The 20,900-nt window shown below is 39.7% G+C and overlaps 1 protein-coding gene across 7 annotated transcripts in view; it reads left to right on the top strand.

The window, feature by feature from the left end:
- The window catches only part of EPN2 (epsin 2), a 111,260-nt gene extending 92,145 nt beyond the window's left edge, over positions 1-19,115 (top strand). For all 7 annotated transcript variants that reach the window (XM_056806746.1, XM_056806749.1, XM_056806747.1 and 4 more), the window contains 4 exons: positions 4,298-4,468; positions 5,302-5,388; positions 7,929-8,144; positions 15,101-19,115. In XM_056806746.1, the coding sequence (XP_056662724.1) occupies positions 4,298-4,468; positions 5,302-5,388; positions 7,929-8,144; positions 15,101-15,432 (806 nt within the window). In that variant the 3' untranslated portion in view covers positions 15,433-19,115. The remainder of the gene's footprint in view (positions 1-4,297; positions 4,469-5,301; positions 5,389-7,928; positions 8,145-15,100) is intronic.
- The last annotated feature ends 1,785 nt before the right edge of the window (positions 19,116-20,900 follow it).

The raw sequence follows: 20,900 nt of genomic DNA, 5'->3' as shown, positions 1-20,900 counted from the left end.
AACTAAAGAATTAACGCATATCCCAGAGAAGAGGAAGAAATCCTAATCTAAAAGTAAGGAAATAGCTAGCTGTGTGACCCTGGGCAAGTCACTTAACCCCAGTTGCCAACCCTTAACACTCTTCTGTCTTGGAACCAATACTCAGTATTGATTTTTAGAGAGAAGGCAAAGATTTAGAAATAAAAGTAAGGAAACAGGCTTAGGAAAAGGGAAGTGGTTTGCTGAAGGCTGTTATAAATCAGTAGCAGGCCTGGGAAATGAACTCAGATCTGGCTGTTAGTCCAAATGTTATTTCTTTTTTAAAATAAAAATTTTAAATAAAAACATTTTTTCCTCCCAGTTCTTTTTCTCATTTTACCCCTCTTCTCACAACTACACATAATAGCAAACTAGTTCAAGCCTTCATTATCTGTCACTGTTGTAGAATCCTTTTTTCTTAATCCACTGCCAGATAAATCTTCCAAGTATAGCTTTAAGTTTTTCCTAATGTCCACTTGTTTTTAATTCATCTGAATGTATTGTCAGATAAACTCTCCTTAATTATAATTTCAATTTAGTTAGTTCTTTGCTGAAAAAACCTTCAGTGGTTCCCTACAGCCTACTGATTATATAATTCATGCTTAGAAGAATCCATGACTTTATCTATGTGGTACTACCTCCTCTTCAGGCTATAATCCATCGACTCCCTGTAATCTTGTTGAGTCCTGTCTATATCTTCCCATAAATCCACTTAGCTTTCTAGAGTCCTCTTTCTAGAATTTTTAGCATGTGGATGCCAATTGAAGCAACTTAGGATGTCACTCTTTTAACTCTTATTGTGAAAAATCACAAATCTAGAGCTGGAAAGGACCTTAGAGATCATCTGCTTCAACTTCTCATGTTAAAGATGAGTAAAAACAGGAAAGTCACAGTCTTTGTTGGAGATAAAATTTGAACCCGTGCCCTTTTACTTAATTAAGAGCCTTTCTAACAGAGGAGTAGGACAGGGCAGCTGGACTTGAAACCTCCCCCTGAATCGACATCAGCTTCATTAATTGGCTACTCTTCGGAGCTAGTCTTAAAACCAATTTCAAATCTACCTAAAATGAATAATCCAGCGCAGAAGTGTCTAACAGCCTGAGTGCTGCCAAACCACATTAAATGTAACTGGGAAATGTTAAACAGAATAAATAAAAATACAATATAGATAAGAGGAAAAAAACATTTGAACCAATTCTTCCTTACTCCATGTCCAGTGTTCTTTCCAGCGCACCATATTGTGGACATAAGTGCTAGAAATGCAGGAAGGAGGGGATTCAAAAAACTGGAATGACCAGTAGTAGTATGTTGTAAGGTAAGTTTTTAATATTGAAATTATACCTCAGTGGCTAGCACGTGGAAGGCAAATCTCTATGCAGTAAAACTATGAAATTCAAGAATTCTATTTATGTAATTTTTGCATAACCTAAGATTTGGGATTTTGGCACTGGAATTAGACGGTTCTTTAGATTTTTTTGTAGTAGTTGGAATGTGACTGTTATGTAGTGGACTTGCCCCAAGACCAGATAGGGCTTGAGTTCAAGTCTCGCCGCCAGCATAAACTGACCATAAAAGTCTAAGCAGATCAATTCTCAGTGCCCCCAATCTGTAAGATTAGAAATTGTAGGATAAGGGCAGATCTTCATCTTCATTAATAGTTGGTTTCTCCTCAGGACTTAGCCATTCTAGTCTAAAAAAAACTCTAAATTTGTGGTTTGGCCCAAGCATGTTTAGGAATTCCTACACTAAGCAGAAAATTGTACTAGATAACTTCTAAGGGTCCTTTCCAACTCTTGATATTTTATGATTCTCTGGAGTGAAAGTTTGAGGCTGATATAGGGAAAATTTGCTTTTTTAAGAGTAATGCTATTTATTTTTTATTTAGGAAAGAATTCTACTAAAAAGAATCTGAGAGAGTATTTAAGTCTTGGCTTTATGAATTCAAACTTCAAAAAGGAAAATAACAAAGATTTAGAAAGGAAACCAAACATGAAATTTTTTAGTATAGTATTTTAGAACTGGAAAATAGGGATCTTAGATGTCATCACCAACAGCTAAGGAATTTTATGGCTAAGAAAGTTTGATGAAATTACTTTCCTTAGGTCACAAAGCAAATCAGTGCAGCTGAAATTAAAACCCAAGCCTCTGCCTTGTTACACTAGTGTTCTCTGTTATAGCATACTCTGTTGGAATGAGATTTACTTAAATGTACATTTAGAGCATTAAGTAAATGGGTTCAGAACTTTGTACACAGAGACGGATACATTGTGGCACAATCAAATGTAATGGACTTCTTTACTAGCAGCAATGCAAGGATCCAGGACAATCCAGAGGAACTTATGAGAAAGATGCCATCCACATCCAGAGAAAGAACTGTGGAACCAGAAATGCACAAGAAAAATATGTGATCGGTCATGTAGTAGGACTGGGATATGATTAGGGTTTTGATGTTAGAGGATCGCTCTACTGCAAATATGAATAACACAGAAATAGATTTTGAACAATGATACGTGTATAACCCAGTGGAACTGCTGGTCAGATTGGGGGAGGGGAGATCATAAATTATGTAGCCATGGAAAAATATTCTAAATTAAAAAAAAAAGATATAAATAGGTTCAAAAAGACTTTATAATGTGGAATTGTGATTTTAATATACAGATTTTAAAACTGGATATTTGGGTTTTGTTCTTAAATGCAGTAGAGAGAATTGGAAAGAATACTTGACCTTGAAAGACAAATATTTCTGAAGGGATGGCCTTAAAAGAACAAATGGAAAGATTTAAAAGAATTTAGAAGAGTTTCAAAAGCTATAATAGAGCAGAAAAGAAGGAAAAATAGAACTTTTTTATATTTGTGAGAACAAATTGAATTTTACTTGAGCAAAGGGAACTCTAAACTTAAGATTGCTTGATATTAAAACTTTTTTTAAGGATTTGTTGTTGATGAAAGAAATAACTGAAAATACATTTTTGGCTCTTTAAGTTCAGGCACTGTTTCTCTATTAGTCTATTTCTAGTTCCTTTGTGATGTTATTTTCTTTTACTGATAGCTTGATGCAAGTGTGCCAAAGGTGGCAAAAGTGGGCAAAATCAGAAATTAAAGTTTGGCCTTTGAAACCCCCCCTAACTCTAGTCTTCTTCCTTTTCCCTACCACAAACACACATTTATCCCTTGTCTCAGTCACGTTTCAGCTGGTTGTGAGTCCTGCTGACAAGTATCCACACTGATTATTAAGAAGCCAGCTGACAAAAATGGAAGAGAATACCAGGTTCTTCTCTGTTGCGTTTGGCATTTTCAGAGATGGCATCTTTGGTGCCAAAACATGACCCCAGGGGGATGAAACTCCAGGGTAGGAAGACAGGCTGTGACGGGGATGTTTCTGGGATGGTGGACTAGCTCTAGGTGTGGCTGACAAGATTACAGAGAAAAGCACCTGTGGCCATACTTGTCATTAATGTATTCCTTCCACTATGAGAAGCCCAAGACCCAGGAAACTTTCTAAGCTTCTCTCAGTATGAAATACGTTTTTGCTGTCATGATACACCCTACTCATTTCCTCCTTGTCCTGAATAAATGAAGACCTGATGCACGGCCTCTGAAAAGTTGTTGATCACTATAGCAAGTCTTCCCTTATGAATTTAAACATGCTATTTCATGGCTATGCAGATTTTGCAGAATGAATTACTCATTGAAAAGATCTTCGATCTAGAGCTTCAAGGGATCTTTTACAAAGCTTTTTAAAGCTTGCTAACCCAACTGCCTCTTGACAGAAATGAATAAAACTAGACCCAAGAGGGGCAAGCAAATTGTCCAAAGTCATACATGTGACAGGGTCTGAACCTAATACTCTTATTACAAAGCATTGGACTAGGCAATCTTACATTTACAAGCTGCTGCTTGAGTGAGGACATCTTCAAGAGCATTGTGCACTTTTACCTATTTTCTTTGGCATTTGGACTAACATGCTAATGCCATTCAACAGTCAGCAAGCATTAAGCACCTAGAATGTTCCAGAAACTGTGCTAAGTTCTAGGGAGACAAAGGCCAAAACAATCCCTTCCCTCAGAGAGCTTAGATGCCAATAGAAGAGGCAATCAATGGCTCTCTTTGATCATCAGTTTCAGTGTTCTACTAAACTACGTACTTAATACTCTTTTTGGTGACAGCTTTGGAACATACTGTATTCACAACGTAGAGCACAGATTTAGTGACACAGCTCCATGTGCTGTCAAGTTTCATAGAGAAGAATCTGAATTCTGGCAACGTTTTCTTTCTGCAGGTGCCAAAGCTGCTGTCTCTGACCCATGGAGGGCACCTGCTGGATCTTCTACTCAGTCACTTCCAAAGAACACAGATCCATGGGTACCTTCTCAGTCAGCTAGTGGAGTAGCAAAAGCTACCACAGATCCTTGGGGACCAACATCTGCTAACAAAACTATTTCCACTTCTGGTAAGTCTTTCTGTTGTTATTGACTCGTTTTACCCCACTGCTGCCAAATTAAAATGTTAAGGAAGCTAACGGTGATCATTATAAGTGTGAGTTATTTGGGGTGGTGTGTTGGGGGGGGTTTTGTTCCTTGGCATCTCAACACAGTTGGTGTTCCCTAAGTTTGCCGTACCTGCTTCACAGCAGATTTCCATGTCTCTTTCACAGCCTGCCACATTTTGGCACTTTACAGTGCTCTCACCCCCTTCTAGGTTTATAGAACACCTTTCCCAGAAGGGCAGTATGTGTCATAAATATTCTCATTAATTCTTCCAACATCGAAGTGAAGAAAGAAATGGACATGTGTTGATAACCCGACCCAGGGCTCATAGGCAGATATAAGGTTATCTGTCTTCACTTCTCCCAGGAATCTATTGCCTTCATGCTTTCCTTTTGACTGTCCAGGGAGCCTCATTTACTGCCACCCCCCACTCCCACTCCTCCTGGTAGTATAATAAAATCTGCCTGTTTCTTCTCTATTCCATGGTATTTTATGTCCCTTATCTTTTTTTTTTGTATCTTTCCTTTTTCTTTCTCTAATCACTCCTCTCTTCCCCACACACAAGTGCTTTACTTATAGGAATAGTTGACAGGGCAATATTTGGGGCAGAATTTTCCAGGTCTATTAAAGTATACAATGTAAGTGGTTGCTTACTGTACTCATAGACAAGATCACCCTTGACTACCTAGCCTTAGAGAAAAAGTCTTAGCAGAAGACAAATTGAGACATAGAAAAAGTAAAGTGACTTTGCCCCTTTGTTGTATATTTAGTCATCAGTTTCTTTTCTTTAATATAGGATCTTTTGATCTCTTCAGTAACTTGAATGGTACACTTAAAGATGACTTTTCTGATTTTGACAACCTCCGAACCTCTAAAAAGACAGGTATGTAAAAGTGATGGATAGAGTTGGGGGGCTTTTTCGTCCGTTCCCACCCCCCAGTAATATTTACTTGGTAACTACTTTCATTTATGCTTACAGAAATAAGATTCAAGCTTCAGAAGGAAGTATTTCATACTTCTTAACTTTGTATACTTCATATTTTTCTGTCTTGAGGCTATAAAGCCTTCTGGGAAATCATACATGCAGCATATCAAAAGTATATGGAGTAAAAGCATTTGCTGTCATATTTTTGATAGCTTTTGGTCAATTACATCTGCATTTTATTTCTCTATTCGTTGATGCTTTCTAGATTCTTTCTAAAATCTCCAAATGACATTTCATTGAATCAGAGAAAAGACCCTACATTGTCTGCCTTAGAAATTACTCACTTCCCTTCTCTAGCTTGTTCCCAACCCTGAAAAAATATACCAAAGACTTCTTTGATTCTTGCTTGGGCTACATATCCCAGAAGACTTTTTCTTTGATGGGGAGGGGTGAGGTTGGATAGTGTGGTGTAAAGAGTATTGAGCTTAATGTTGGAAAAGATCTGGATTTTAATCCTGGTTTTAATACTGTAGCCAGGGGCAAGTCATTTAACTACTAAGCTTATTTCCTTATACTTTACTAAAAAAAGATATTTTTTTCATCCTATTTTAGTCACCCAGTCTTCTGTTCAGCAAAAATTGCTTGGTTTATATTACAATTCAGTGTTTTCATGAAGTCTAAGCTCATTGACCAGTTTTTCTTCCTTCTACCTTCCTTAGACCTTGAACCCCCTTTGCATAATAATGCCATTTTCTTTTTCCTCCATCATTTGTCTTATGGTATCTCTGGAGAAATACCTCTGTTGGCCTCTTTAGGCAAATAGACTCTATAAAGTGATTAATAGGCCACCCCAGTAAAACCCATAACCGAAGTAAAAAAGGGACAGGGCAGATTACTTACTGGTCTCTCTGCTACCTATGGTGGCCCTCATTTCTTTCCTCTTCCCCTTTCCCCGTTTATGATTGCAGTAACCCAAACCCACCTGGAAAGTGTGGATGCCATGCTCTCCTTTGTGCCCAGCAATGGACCCTCTCTTCTAGTACTTCAGAAGCTCCTTGCTCACATGTACCAGGGCCTTGTTACCCACCCTAAATCATTGAGACCTGAGCAAACCTTCCTCCAGAGCTGTTCCCTTTAACTCAAAATTGCTGGCTGCCACCAAGACCTTCTACAACACCTACAAGGCCACTTTGGCAAAAAGTGGTTCAGGTAGAAATCCTAACTGTTCCCCTCCTTCCCCAACCCCTGTTTTTAAAGAATAAAGTGGTTTGGGTTTTAACAGAAGACTAACACTTGGGCTTATTTACCAAAGACAAGTTCCCCAAAATTAACCAACCTTCTTTGGTCTCCCTGATTTTCTTCTGCCTGTGGGTAAGACATGTTCCTTTCTTGTGCTGCCCAAGAATCATGTCAGCCCAGCAAATGCTTTCACCCAGCCACTTCCCAGCATGACCTGCCACTTCAGTACCTTCTTTTGTAGACCTAAGATCATCACTTCCCACAGAGGAGGGGGCAGTAGCCACTGCTGCCAACATTAGCGTTGGGCAAAGGAGGAGGATCCGTGTGCATATGTTACAGGGAGGGTAGATGTATCTATAAGAGAAGGTAAGTGGGGAAAAAAGAGAGGAGAGGACGGAAGAGAAAAGAGACTGGAGACATTGAGAGGAAGAATGAAGACCTAAGTAAGGCCATAGATTGTAGGTAGAAAGGCTCAAAGGATTCTTATGAAGATAATCTTGTACAATTAGTGTCCTACCTCAGAAAAGAAGTTGATATAGGCTGAATGAGAAAGTTCAACCCTTTCTGGTAGAATTAGGCAACTGTGCCATTGCATGGCATCTGAGGCACAGGGGTGTAATAATCCCTAACACTTCCCACCCAGTGTTCCTTTTTTCCTTGTTCTTTGTGTGTGCCTTTCTCTCTTTCTGCTACCCCTTCCCCACTTAGGCATTTTCTTCCTCTGCTCTTCTTTTTTTATGCATTCCACCCCCCTCCAAGCAGAATATCTGTGAGTGCTGAGCCCTAGTTAAAAGATTGATAAAAGATAGGTAATCTGAAACATCTAATAGTTTAGGGGCTTCCGTTTAGGTTAATTATGAACATCTCCATGAGGCTGTTTCATAAATGAGAGTTCACCTAGGAATGATAAATTAGGCCATTTTATATGGAAGTTCTGTTCTTCATGGTCTTTGAAGAGTGGGAGGATATATTTAAAAAAGAAATTTCAAGTGTTTTCCTTTGTAGGCTAATTTCAAGGTAAAAAAAAGTTTCGTGTGTCTTTATTAAACTTATATGTGAAGTAATGAAAAACTAGATTGATGGCTTGATTGTAGTGAATCTATTGTTTTGAACTGTTTTTGCATGACAAACACTTGTCTTTCATTGCACTTTATAAAAGCTTCCTAAGTGACATTGGTATGTCTTAAAGTGACATATGTATGCAGATATATCTCTCCAGTTTGGTACCTAAGCATTCCAACTTTTCTTTTTTTTTTTAGCTGAATCCATTTCTTCTCTACCATCCCAAAACAACGGTACATCAAGTCCAGATCTCTTTGATTCTCAATCTGTGAATTTGGTCTCAAGCAAACAGAGTGTCGCTCGGAAAACACCAGAGTCCTTCTTGGGTCCCAATGCAGCCTTAGTGAATCTGGACTCTCTAATAACCAAGCCATCACAACCTGTTCCTTCACTGAATCCATTCTTAGCTCCAGGTATGGATGTCTTAGCCCTTAAGTAGCAAATATTATCAGCGCGTAGCTGGTTTTGAATCTAGCTTTTCAAACTATTTCCTTGTTTGCTGAGAGACTGTTTCCTTACCCTCTTCATTGTTTTGCTCCTTGAAAAAAATGGATGGAATGCCAAGTCAACATTCCCCTGTTATCGGCTGCTCAAGAGCAAACAAGGCTTGGAGTTGAGTAGGTAGGGGGCCTTTTTTTCTAGCACTATCCATAAGAGAATTTTTTTGAAACCCAAAGAGTTATTTTAAATGGACATTGTTAGAATCTATAATAAAATGTTTTAACTCCTACCTGAAATACAGAAACATAGATATTGTCCAGATCTCCTTTTCATCCTTTTTTTTTTAAAAAGCTCTGCTCTCTCCTCTAGTGCAGTGGAACTTGAATTTCAGTTCTGTTAACATGGGGCAAATTACTTCACCTCTAACTTGACCTCAGTTTCCATATCTTAAATGAGGAACTTCAACTAAATGATCCCAAGGTCCCTTCTAGTTCAGAGTCCTCTGATCTGAGAGCTGTACCCCACCACCCTCCCATAAAAAAAGGTTATACTCTGATGAAGTCCCATTCCCATCTGAAGATCTTTTGGTATCACTATTAAAAGATGGACTTAAAGGGGTACTAGGTGACTCAGTGGATTGAGTGTCAGGCCTGGATATGAGAGGTCTGGGGTTCAAATCTGGCCTCAGACATTTCCTAGGTGTGTGACCCTGGGTAAGTCACTTAACCCCCATTGCCAAGCCCTTACTGCTCTTCTGCCTTGGAACCAATATGCAATATTGTTTCAAAAATGGAAGATAAGGGTAAAAAAGAAAAGATAGACTTACTTCTCTGGAACGAGAAGGGTGGGGCACCTCTGATTGTGCTTTAGACCACATGAAAGGGCAGACGGCAGTTTCTCACTCTTGCTTTTTGGCCATAAATTTCTGCATCCCTTCCTCAAACACGTTAGAATCTCAGTTGCCTAGCAGCCACACATTTCTGGATTTGCTCTCCTGATTTGATTACTCATATCAGTGGAGAAATATTTCATGAGTTAAAATGAAGCAAATCCATTGATAACAGATTCTAGAAAAAAATCCTCACCAAGACATCAGTAACTGCTAAGTGCATGAAGATTTATTAATCAGGCTAAGTTAGCATTAAAGCTGAGACTTTCAAGAAAAATCTGACCCATCTCTTTTTCTTTGTTGTTGTAATGATGTGTGATTTGTGCTTCTTGCAAACAGGCTATTGAGATTTTCATAGTAATTTTCCAAATACACACTGAAGTTTAATCTGTACGTACTCGGTGTCAATTCAGAGTCCAAATTTGTATTATCTCTCCATCTTTGAGAGTTCTTGGGAACTGATTGCCTGGGTTGTTACTTAATTTTGGAGTCAGATAGCATGAGCTAAAGGAATTCAGATCAATAAACATGTGTTCGTTCAAAATAACTCTCTGGGGATTGGGAAAGGGGTGAGGGGTGGCACAGCAGGAGACTTCATGGATACAGGGCATTCCCAGTGAGGAAACTTCCTCCTCTAATGCAGGTTGGCAGATACTCAATCACTTAGCAGGCACTGCAGGGCGCTGTAGGCACCAACAGCTGAACTTTCTTGCCCAGGATGTATCAGGGGAGAACTTGAACCTAAGATCAGTTTTCCACCACTATTCCCTGTTGCCTTGCACCAGTAAATGATGAGCAAGATATTTGGCATGTCTAACTTTGGTTCCATCTTTGAGTACATAGGATTGTAATTAGACAGTTGGAAGGATAGGAAAGAAACAAACCACATCTTGACCTTTGAAATCCACAATCTAAGGAAATAAAATATATTAATGTCATATAGCGCACTGACTTCTGGGAACTTCAGTCATCTGAACCATACCCACGAACTTGAAATTCACAGCATCCCAAAAGGCTTAGGGAAGTTTTAGACTTTTAATAGCTTAAAGCTGCACCAAGATTTTTGGGTCATTCTGTTGAAGTGGGTAGGGGGCAGCAATGGGTCCTGCCTCGAAATCTGCTAACTTTATTCCACAGGAGAGAGAAAATATGGAGTCAAGTCAGGGCAGAGACCATTGAACTAAAATTGCATGTAAAATTAAGGCTGCTGATTTGAGTCTTTGTTATTCTTGTTTCCCCAAGTGTACTACTAAAACAGACCTACTAGGAAGTGAGAAGTGGGGTGGAAATGGAACCAATCTCTAACTAGAGAAGCCTTCTGTTTAGGGAACATTTTTGTATCAGGGCAGACAAGTCCTATGTGCCTGTCTAGTTTAGAGGTTCACTTTTTGCTGACTGATACAAGTATTGATTAACATGAACCTTTAGAAAGGTGTTAAATCATGTTCACAATACTGTTTAGCATGAGAAGAAACCATTTCATTCCGAAAGATTTTTACCATAAATGCTTCTTTAAATGTTTCGACTCTTGAGGAATTTGGATGTCGAGTGTTTTGGGGTAGAGAGTTTTGAGGAATAAGTTTGGAACGATACTTTGGAGTCAGATCATGGAAGGTTTTGTTTTTTTTTTTTTTAATTTTATTTAGTCCATTTAGAACACTATTCCTTGGTTACAAGAATCATATTCTTTCCCCACCTTCCCATAGCTGACGTGCAATTCCACTGGGTATTACATGTGTCCTTGATCAGAACCTATTTCCTCATGGAAGATTTTTGATGTCAGAAGTTTATATTTTGTCCTAGAGGCAGCAAGATATGTTATGGTACCCTGGGGGAAACAACTGAAGTTTTTGAGCAGAGAAGGGACATGGTCAGATATGTGTGTAAGATTATGTTTTTTACAGTTGTATGGAAGATTAGAATGGAGAAGGGGGAGATTAGAAATTAGGAAGCCCTTAAAATAATCTAGGAGAGAGCTGATAAAGACCCCCATTAATCTGATAGCTTTGTAAGCAGACAGAAGGGAATAATAATGAAAGATATTTCAGAAGCATAATAGACAAAAACTATTTGGCCACTGTTTGGGTGCAGGAGAGGGATGAGTCAAGGATGACCTTCTAGAGACATAGACAAGCTTCAGGAGCAAGGGCACAGATAATGAGTTCTATTTGAGATAGTGCAGGGTTACCGAAGGAGGGATAAACATTTATGTAGAGCCTATTATGTGCCTGGCACTGTACTAAGTGCTTTTATAAATACTCTCTCATTTTACCCTCATAACAACCCAGCAAGGCAGGTGCTATTATTAACCCCATTTTACAATTCAGGAATCTGAGGCAAATAGATTAAGTGACTTGCTCAGGATTACACAGCTAATAAATGTCTGAGGTTGGATTTGAATTTAGTCCCCGTTTTCTATCCATTGTACCACCCAGCCGTCTAAAGGCAGCTAACATTGCGAAACTGGAGCTTAGAAGAGAGGATAGTAATAAATATATAAATCGAAGATTGAGTGATCTGTATAGAGATGATAGTTGAAAGTGTAAAGAGAGGAGATAAGGAACAGGACAGAACCTCAAGGGAACACCTGTGCTTATGGGTTGGGTAATGAGTGAGGAATCGACAAAGGAGACCGGAAGGTAGTCATAGAGGTAGAAGAAAAAGAACCAGTTTAAAGCAGTGTCACAGAAACCAAGGAAGCAGCAGGTATCCAGGACAAGGGGCTGTTTTAAAAAAGCAGCCAAGAAAGCAAGGAAAATGTGAAGATTTTAAAAGGTTGCTGGATTTAGCAATAAAGAGTTCTTCAACAACAGATTGTGGTACATGAATGTATTGGAATATTATCATGCTGTAAGAAGTGGTGAATACATAGAATTCAGAGAAGCATGGGAAGATTTCTATGAACTGATAGTGAATTAAGCAGAATCAGGAAACATCATATACAGGAATTTATATGTAAACATAAAGAAAAAAGATTTTGAATGTTTCTTAATTAGAAGAACCAAACTTGACTCCAGAGAAGAATTCCCACTTCCCTCCCTTCTTTGTATAGAGGGGAATATTACATATACTCCAAGATATCATAGATGTGGTAGTTGGTTTTGCTAAACAGCTTAAAAAAAACTTCAGTAAAATAAAGGTAAACAATATACTTGGAAGTTAAGGTGATTTTAAAAAATAAGATGCCAATACAATGAATATTTAGTTTTAGAGAGCACATTGACAACTTTGGAGAAAGAAGTTTTAATAGATGGATAGGATCAGAAGCCAGATTGTAAGGAACTAAAAAGTGAGTAGGTACTTAAAAGGCAGAAGCAGTAAGATTAGAACATTTTTTTTCCTAGGACTTTGGCATTGAACGAGAAGAGAAGATGTAGGATGATAGTTTAAAGAACTGAAGCTGAAATGACATTTTTAAAGGAAGGAAGAGATCTGAGCATGTTTGTAGATAGCAGAGAAGCAGTAAGTAGACAGAGATCAAAGATGGGAATAATGCTGATGCTGGCCAGTTCCATTCTCAATAAAAATTGGAAATTTGTATGATAAATTCTCTGTAGAGATAAGACAAATAGATTTTTTAGTTGATGTCCGCAAAGATGGTTTGGGGAAGAGAGCTTGTGACAGCCAATAGCTATATTGTAAAAATATGTAAGATTTGAACAAATGCTTGGAAGATTTGATTTGGATTAAAAGAGATCAATCAATAAACAAAATGTTTAGAATCACTCTACTCCTTAGTATATTGTAAGTTTTTTGTAGTTTGCTATTAATAAAAAGAGATTTTCAGGAAAGTCATCACAGCTTCTTTCTTGCTGTTTTGACAATTTTTGCTTGTACATTTCTTCTTTGGTTACTTTAACAAATGCAAGAAAAAGAGATGAAATAATCTGGTTTTTCAGTTTATTTGTCCACAGGCATTCCCATCTACTTCACCATTTTAAAGCTTTTTCTTTTTAATTGTTACTTTTTCACTGAACCACCCAGCCGCCCCATTCTCCACCATTTTATTTCACTGAAGGAGAAAGGAAGAAAGGAAGCTAGAATAGTGCAACTCCTATATACCATCATGTCTCCTGTAGTGGTGTGGGGCTTTGCCTGTATCTAGAGGGAAGACAGAGCAATCCCCTGTGCTCGCACAGATACACATTTGGGAATGATAGTTTTCAAAGAGAGGCTGTCAAGTTATTTATAGAAGCTACCCATAAGAACTTGACAGCCTCTCTCAACTTCATTTTCTTACTTTTCCTTATCATGCCAATTATCCTCTTTTCCATCCAGAGGTTCTATTTCCCTCTTCCGATTCTGCTCCTTAATTTCCCCAAACCAAATTCAGCTCCGACCTACTTCACTGTAGTCATTCAGGAAACACACATTTATGAAGCACCTACTTTGTATCAGGCACTATGTTAAGGGGTTACTTAAGGTGTTTGGGGTTATTTGTAGTGTGTTGTTCAAAGAAAGAGAATTTCAGGTCCATTCTCTCAACTTCCTTTTGGATCTTTTGACAATCTGTTCATTTTCTTTTGTGATCATTTATTTTAAAAACTCTTCCCTCCATCTCGGAATCAATACTGGGTATTGGTTCCAAGTCAAAAGAGCAGTAAGGACTAGGCATTGGGGCTTAAGTGTCTTGCCCAGGGTCACACAGCTGGGAAGTGTCTGAGGCCAGATTTGAATCAAGGACTTTGTCTCTGGACCTGGCTTTCTATCCACTGAGCCACCCAGCTGCCCCTCTGTGATAACGCTTAACAAATATGAGAAAGGAAATAAAGCAAACAGAATGTATTTTCTCAGCTTGACTGTCCCTGGGCATGAAGGAAGGCACTAAGGCCATTTCAACTCTTATATGTCATCATTAGCCTCTCTCATCTGCCTGTAGGACAAAGCCTTCCAAGCCACCCTACTTGATTTCCCCTTCCTCGTGGTCTTTCTTAAACTCTCTTCCACAGTCTTCTTATCTGTTCTGTCTGCCCCTTTCCCCTTTTTCTCTGCATATCCCTCCAAAGTATAGTTATAAAATAATGAGAAGCATTTCTTCTGTAGCTAGTAAACTCCATTTTAAATAATGGAGCAGAAATTTAGAGGATTTGAAGACAATCACCAGAGAAGACTAGAGAGTGATGATAAAACTCCGCTGTATTCTGTTCTTGTCAGATGACACCCAGAGTGTAATATCCAGCCCTAGATGTCCCGTTTTAGGAAGGACTTTGATAAACTGAAGAGTAACTAGAGGAAGGCACCCATGCTGGTAAAGAACCTCTTAGATTGTGCTCTGTAAGAATCAGGTTCAAGAAACAGATAATGTGTAACCTGGAAAGGCGAAGAGTTACGAGGGGAAGGCTAGCATTTGGTGCAGGGTAATCCTACAGGTTAGACTTTCCCCTGAAGGGCAGAATCAAGAGCAACAAGTGGAAGCAGCAATGAGGCAACATTGTTCCTGATAGACGGAGAAACTTAGTAACAATTAGAGATATTCACAATGGAATGAGTGGCCTCCAGAGGGAGGGAGTTTTCCCTCATGGAAGATATTTAAGCAGAATTGCTGGAGATATTGTAGAGGAGATTCTTATTCAGGTATTGTTTGATTAAATGGCCTGAAGCCCCTTCCCAATTCCAGGGTTTATAAACATGCTTTTAGCTTTGTTGGAATAAATGTGTTTTCTTTGAAAAATAAAGCTTATTTGGGGGTGAGGCCTGGCGTAGTGGTGGGGGGTGTTTTTGCTGATGGTTTTTGAGACCCCTTTGGAGGTACAGTGACCCCTCGCTCTGGCGCTCTCTAATCTGGGCTATTTACTTCTCAAAAAGCAGAATGGCCCCCCTTTTCCCACAGGCTTGCTAGTTTGGTGCCAGACTTAGTTCTTCATCTAGAGCTCCCCAGCTCAGGCGACCCCCTTAGCCTTCCTAGTGGCAGGAACTAGCTGCACTTTGTGACAGGTGTTGTCTTCCTTCTGCGAGAGTGGTGTGTGTGTGCTCCCAATCTCTAGGAAGGGCAGAACGTTGTTCCACGTTAATAATCGTGCACTTCTTCCATTTCAATAGGTTCTTCCACAACACCCACTCCGGTCAATCCTTTCCAGGTGAATCAGCCTCAGCCCTTGACATTAAACCAGATGAGAGCAAGCCCCATCATGGGAACGAGTCCTTCTTTCACGTCGGTGTCCTCCGTGAGCATGGAGCCGGCCCCTCTGCCGTCCGTTGCACCCGTGGCTGTTGGGATGGCCCCAGTCCCGTCTTTGGGCAGCGTGACATCTCTGACTAGGATGGGCCAAGGGATAGCCATGGCAGGATCCCTGTCCCAGCCTCTGCACAGCGCAGGAATTCCTCCGCCTGCCTCCCAGGCTACAAGTACCACCAACCCTTTCCTCTTATAACACCCCGGACGGACGGAGCTTCCTTTCCAGAACATGTTGCAGATTGAAGTCTTCGTTGGAGTAAAGCGAACAAAACTCTGTTTGGACTGAGTGGTGTGCGAGAGATTGGAACATCCGCGTGGGGTTGGCTTGGAGAAGTTTCCTCTGCTGGCTCATGTGACCGGCCGTGGCAGATGGTTCCTGGGTGAGCCCGAAGGGAAACTGGCCTCTGTGTGCCGGTCCTCAGTCCTCCGCCACTCCCGCTCCCTCCACGCGCCAGCAGACGTCCGACCAACGTGCTGTGCTCCAGAGCGTCCCCTGCGTCGCTGGAGATCAACCGTAGAGGGCTGGGGAGGGCTTTTTGCACACAGCTACACAGTTCCTGACTGCTGGTTCACCCGTAGTCCTTATTAGGAGAATAGTTGGGCGTACAGAAGACCAGATTTACACGTCAAGCATTGCCACTTGCTTCTCCTGACTGGATGCGGAAAGCAGGTTTGCTCCAAAGCTTCACTTGAGAGTTCTCTCGTTGTTAAGCCTGAGATGGGACGTCTGCAGTGTTCATCTTATACACTACTATCTGGGGACTCCTAGTGACCCTTCTGGGGAGAGCATGCTACACTCGTGCTGAATGAGGCTTCCGCTCTGTGCTTGTCCAGTAGTGACTCTCTGAAAGTTATTGTGTGTATTTTATTTTTATTTGACTTATCACATAAGTTGAAAGAAAAAAATACAGTGGAACAACTCTTGAATTAAATTCACTAGGGCAAGCTTTCAAACTAATTCAGGCTTAACCTTGCTATATGCAGTTATTCTTGTATACTTTTGCACATATTTTGTTTTTAGTACAGTTTCATATTTGAGTTTGCAAAATTACCTAATAGTCCTTTTTGCTAACATTTTTATAATGTGGTTCTTATTTAACTGTCTAGTTTTGATAGAATTTTATCAGGTCTGGCTGAAATTAAAATATTGGCAGGTGTCATTTTTATGGTTTAAAATGCTCTCTTATTTATGGTTTTTAGCTCTTGTTTCTGTAAGGGAATTTTAAAGGAAAGAAAAACACTAAAACACTTTGAACAGGAACAATTCATAATGAAAATGAAAGCAAATTCTTGAGACTATATTAAAAAGAGATGGGAATTTGATTACACTAAGATGACATTTATTTACAAAAAAAAAAGCCTCAAGTTGCCTTTTCCTTTCTTTCTTCCCCCTTTTTGGTAGTTTTCCAAACTGAAGCGACTTTTAGCCTTTGTAGGTAGATCATGAGAGAGGCTATTTTTCTTACTATAATATCAACATCTTGAAATTTTAAAAATTCTAATGTATGAATGTGACTCTAAATTTTTATCAACTAATTATTTTTTACAAAAGGCACTTTCCAGGTTAACAATTAGTTTTCTTTACAACTTGAATTGTAAGTTGAACACATCTTTAACCCTGCATGATTTTGATTTCATATATCTTAATTAATCCTTGCTGGAGTTAAAGATGGTTTAATGTTATTTGTATACAGAACTGACTTCCTCCACTGTGGACTCCCCCCCCCCCCCCAATGATCTTATTTTCACTTACCACCTTCCAAACCTCCATAAGTTATACCCAGAGGTGCATGTTTAAGAGTTCTGAACCTAACCAAGTCTCTTGTCAAAACACTGCTGAAATGATGTCGTCTCGGTGTCCTTTCCTGTGTTACAGAGCAGAAGTTGGGAAGGGAGACAGGAGAATGCCAGAACTAGATTGCAGCTGTGCTCTTATTGTATATATTGAAATAACCTAAGATAGTAGGACACAGAAGGAAGGTACAGTAAGCAGCTAGGGGACTGAGCTGTGCCCTTTTAGCCAAGGTTCAGGAAATAGTCCAGACTGTGGTCACTGATATCAACCCTACAGGTGGAAGTTAACTTCAGAGCCCTCAAAATACTAAGAATTTGGATGTTAACATACACTGATTTCTCCCCCCTACCCCCATTAATTTTGAATGTATTAAGGCAGATTTCGGAATGCTTATCTGAAAATTTTATAGGAGGAAAAAACTATTTGCATTCAGTACATTATCAACAAAAACGCATTAATGTTGTTTATGCCCCACCCTATTATCCCACTTCAATGGGGAAAAAAATTAAGCTAGATTTTGTAGGACAGAAACAATTCACTTATAAGCGTAGGAATTTTCTAGGCCTTGGTATTGGCATATGAAAAATGCACTTTCCAGTTGAGCTGTGGCAAGAAGGTTCACCCTGTTTATTCTTTAGGTTTGGTTACTAATAAATGAAATTCTCATTTTTAAAAATTCTGCTAGTGTATACAAAGTTTTACGTATGTCATTACAGGTTCAGTGAATTTTTAGTCATGTAGTAATATTTATAAGCGTTAGGGATTCTTTTTCTTTTCAGAATAACTTTCTTTTGGGATCAGGGAGAGTAACGGATCGCACCATCATGGAGTGGTGTGAATAAAAGGCTGTGGGTCTAGGAGAATAACTTGCATGCTCTTATTTGAAACCATTCAACCAAACTACTTTACTCTCCTACCACTTTTCTTTCTCTCTTGGGGAAAAAAATCATACTTCTTAATTACTTAAGCAATTATGTCAGGCAGTGTTTGTGAGCTACTCAGAAACCAATTATGGGTGAGGGTGGAGGAGAAACCAGTTGCAGGACCCTGACGATTTCCAGCCTGAGCAACCTCTGTCTGTTGTGAAATAGTCTGTGGAAAAGATTTGGCTATTTGCTTATCGTTTGCCAGAGGTTGCAGACCTGGGCAATGTTAGCCGATATGTCAAAAAGATCCATCGGGTTCAAGTTTTCAAGCCATTTCAGGATCCTTTGCTACTCTCCTCTGATGCGCCATCATGTAAGTGAAGTTCTCCCCTTTCCTCTCCTCTAACCACCTTCCCACCCCCTTTTCATTAGAAGAAACTTGTTTTGTTTGTCTCTACCCCCCTTGGATTTTAACTTTCCCACTAAGGTGCTTCGGTCAGATATGTTAGGGACCCAAAAATAGCCTTACTGGTCAAATTGACCCAAGTTTAAATAGTGTTAGCAATTCTTTTGTATAAAAAAAAAACCAAAAAAGTAAAAAAGCAAAAAAAAAAACCCTTGGTATGACTTTGAACCCTAAAATGTGGTCAGTTATTTATTCGGTCAGTTTTATACTCTAGAAACCACAGTATGTGCTGGAGGAGGCCTAGGACAGGAGGGGGAAAGGGAAGGGGGGGGACCCTGCCGGTCGGGGGGGCTTTGGGTGGGTGGGTTCCACCTTGTGCTGTTTACAGTCTTTCTGAGCTCACACAAAGTACAGCTCATGATATTCTCCATCTTCCTTTTTGCTGTTACTGTTTCTAATGTGTACTGTATGTATGTATTAATATTGCACAGATTGTGGAAAAATTATATGGTTTATTTTTCACAAGTGGAAATCTCACACAAACCTTGCTTACTTTTTACAAGTGTTACAACTGAAATATTTACCAAACTGTTTTCATAATCCTGGAGCAGGCTGCTTTTTTGAATTTGTGCTGACTATTGACACTATTTACTGTATAAATATAATTTATCATTTGTATCATAATGTTATGTATCTCTCTGTGTCATTTTTTTTACCCTAAAGATGTCATACTGACATGTTTGATGCCAGCAGAACAGTGGAAAGAAGAGGGCCTGTAGCTGCACTGGTCAGAATTAAAATTGTACTGCTTACGCTGCCGCGTGATGTCGCCTTTGTCATCTTCAGGTGCTGGAGCCTGGGCCCATTGTGGAATAGTCCTTAAAACCTCCTCAGTCTGTGAGCTCTCGAGATGACAGGCACAATCCTACCTGGGTGATGGGGGGCAAATCATGTCCCTTCCCTGGGCCCTCGCCTCCTCGTCTGCAGAACGAGGAGGGTTGGACTCGGCGGGCTCTAAGGTCTATCCCAGCTTTAAATCGAGGCAGCCAGGAGTCAGGAAGATCCAAATATCAATCCAGCCCCAGATGTGAGCAAGTCCCGTCATCTCTCTTTGCTTTAACCTACTGGAGAAGGAAATGGCAAACCACTCCAGTATCTTTGCCTAGAAAAGCCATGGGCCAGGCATCCGAAAGACCGGAATATGATGACTCTTCTTCAGATGCTAGTTTTCTCATCTGTAAAAGTGAGGCAATAACACCTCTGAAAGTCATGGTGAGGACCAGATGAGATCATTGTAAAGCACTTAATTAACCATAGTCAACACCATATAGATGAGCTATTATGTATGTGGATATACATTTGTTTTTTACTTTTTAGTTTTATCTTTATTTTTTAATAGCAAATTTACATAGAAGTTTTCCAAAGTTATATGGTTCATGTTGTCTCCCTCCCTTTTCTCTCCCTCCCAGAGCTGACAAGTCATTCAGTCTGGATTATACATGTATTATGCAAAACCTATTTCCATATTACCCATTTTTATAAGTGAATTGTCTTATAAAATCAAAACCCCACATCATATACCCAAATAAGCAAGTGATAAATCATATGTTTTCATCTGCATTTATATACCAACAACAGTTCTTTCTCTAGAGGTGGATGGCATTCCTTGTCCCCCAGAATTGTCATGGATCATTCTATATCACTTGTGAATTTTAGATTTTCTCCATTTTGCTTAGTCCTGCACTCAGGAATGTACACACCCACACTACACTGGCATGTGCTAGCAATCAGAAACAACTAACTGTCCCTATGTCTGTCCTAAGCCAAGCTTTGAGCCACCATTGGCACATGTGAGATGCAAGAAGTGATGTAGAGAACTGCCTTTGGAGTTCTCGACACTTCCTGTGGGTAGAGCTGGGCATGAGTTGACCCTGGAACTCTAGCCTGGAGGAGTGACTCAGCCAGCTTCCTTGAGATGGTCACATGTTAAGTGATAAGACTGACTCCCCTTTCTCTTGGCTCTCAGGGGAGGCCCCCTTGGCCAAGGCCTTTGAACTCCTACCTAGTTCAGCCTGAGCTAGAGCAGTTTAAATTCTTTTTTTTCTCTCTCTCTCATTCTTAATTTCTTCCTCCTATTGTAAATAAACCACCATAAAATTCCATTCTGACTTGAGTGCTTCATTGGGATTTCGAAATTAAATCCCTGGTGACCAACTAAATTTATATTCAGTCTCAACCCCGTAAATTTACCCAAAACAGTCTGGCAACCATAATCACTAAGTCTATCACACCATATTGCTGTGACTGTACCATGTTCTCCTGGTTCTGCTTAGTTCACTCTGCATCAGTTCATGGAGGTCTTTCCAGTTCTTCCTGAAACCATCCCATTCATCATTTCTTAAAACACAATAATCTTCCATCACCAACATGCCCTCAGAAAAATACTACTTCCACCAAACTCTTTCAAATAAGCGTGTCTGTTTATCTGAAAAAAGATCCGAGCCAACACCTAACCACCAAATGGGTAAAATCCTCTCTTGTTAACCCCAGAGTGAGACTGGATACTTTTCCTAGATTTATCGGCACTCCCAAGTGCT

This window comes from Monodelphis domestica, chromosome 7, assembly GCF_027887165.1.
Source record: "Monodelphis domestica isolate mMonDom1 chromosome 7, mMonDom1.pri, whole genome shotgun sequence".
NCBI classification, from domain to species: Eukaryota; Metazoa; Chordata; class Mammalia; order Didelphimorphia; family Didelphidae; genus Monodelphis; species Monodelphis domestica.
Note: the sequence above shows the minus strand (reverse complement) of the source record. Positions and strands in the feature narration are given on the sequence as shown.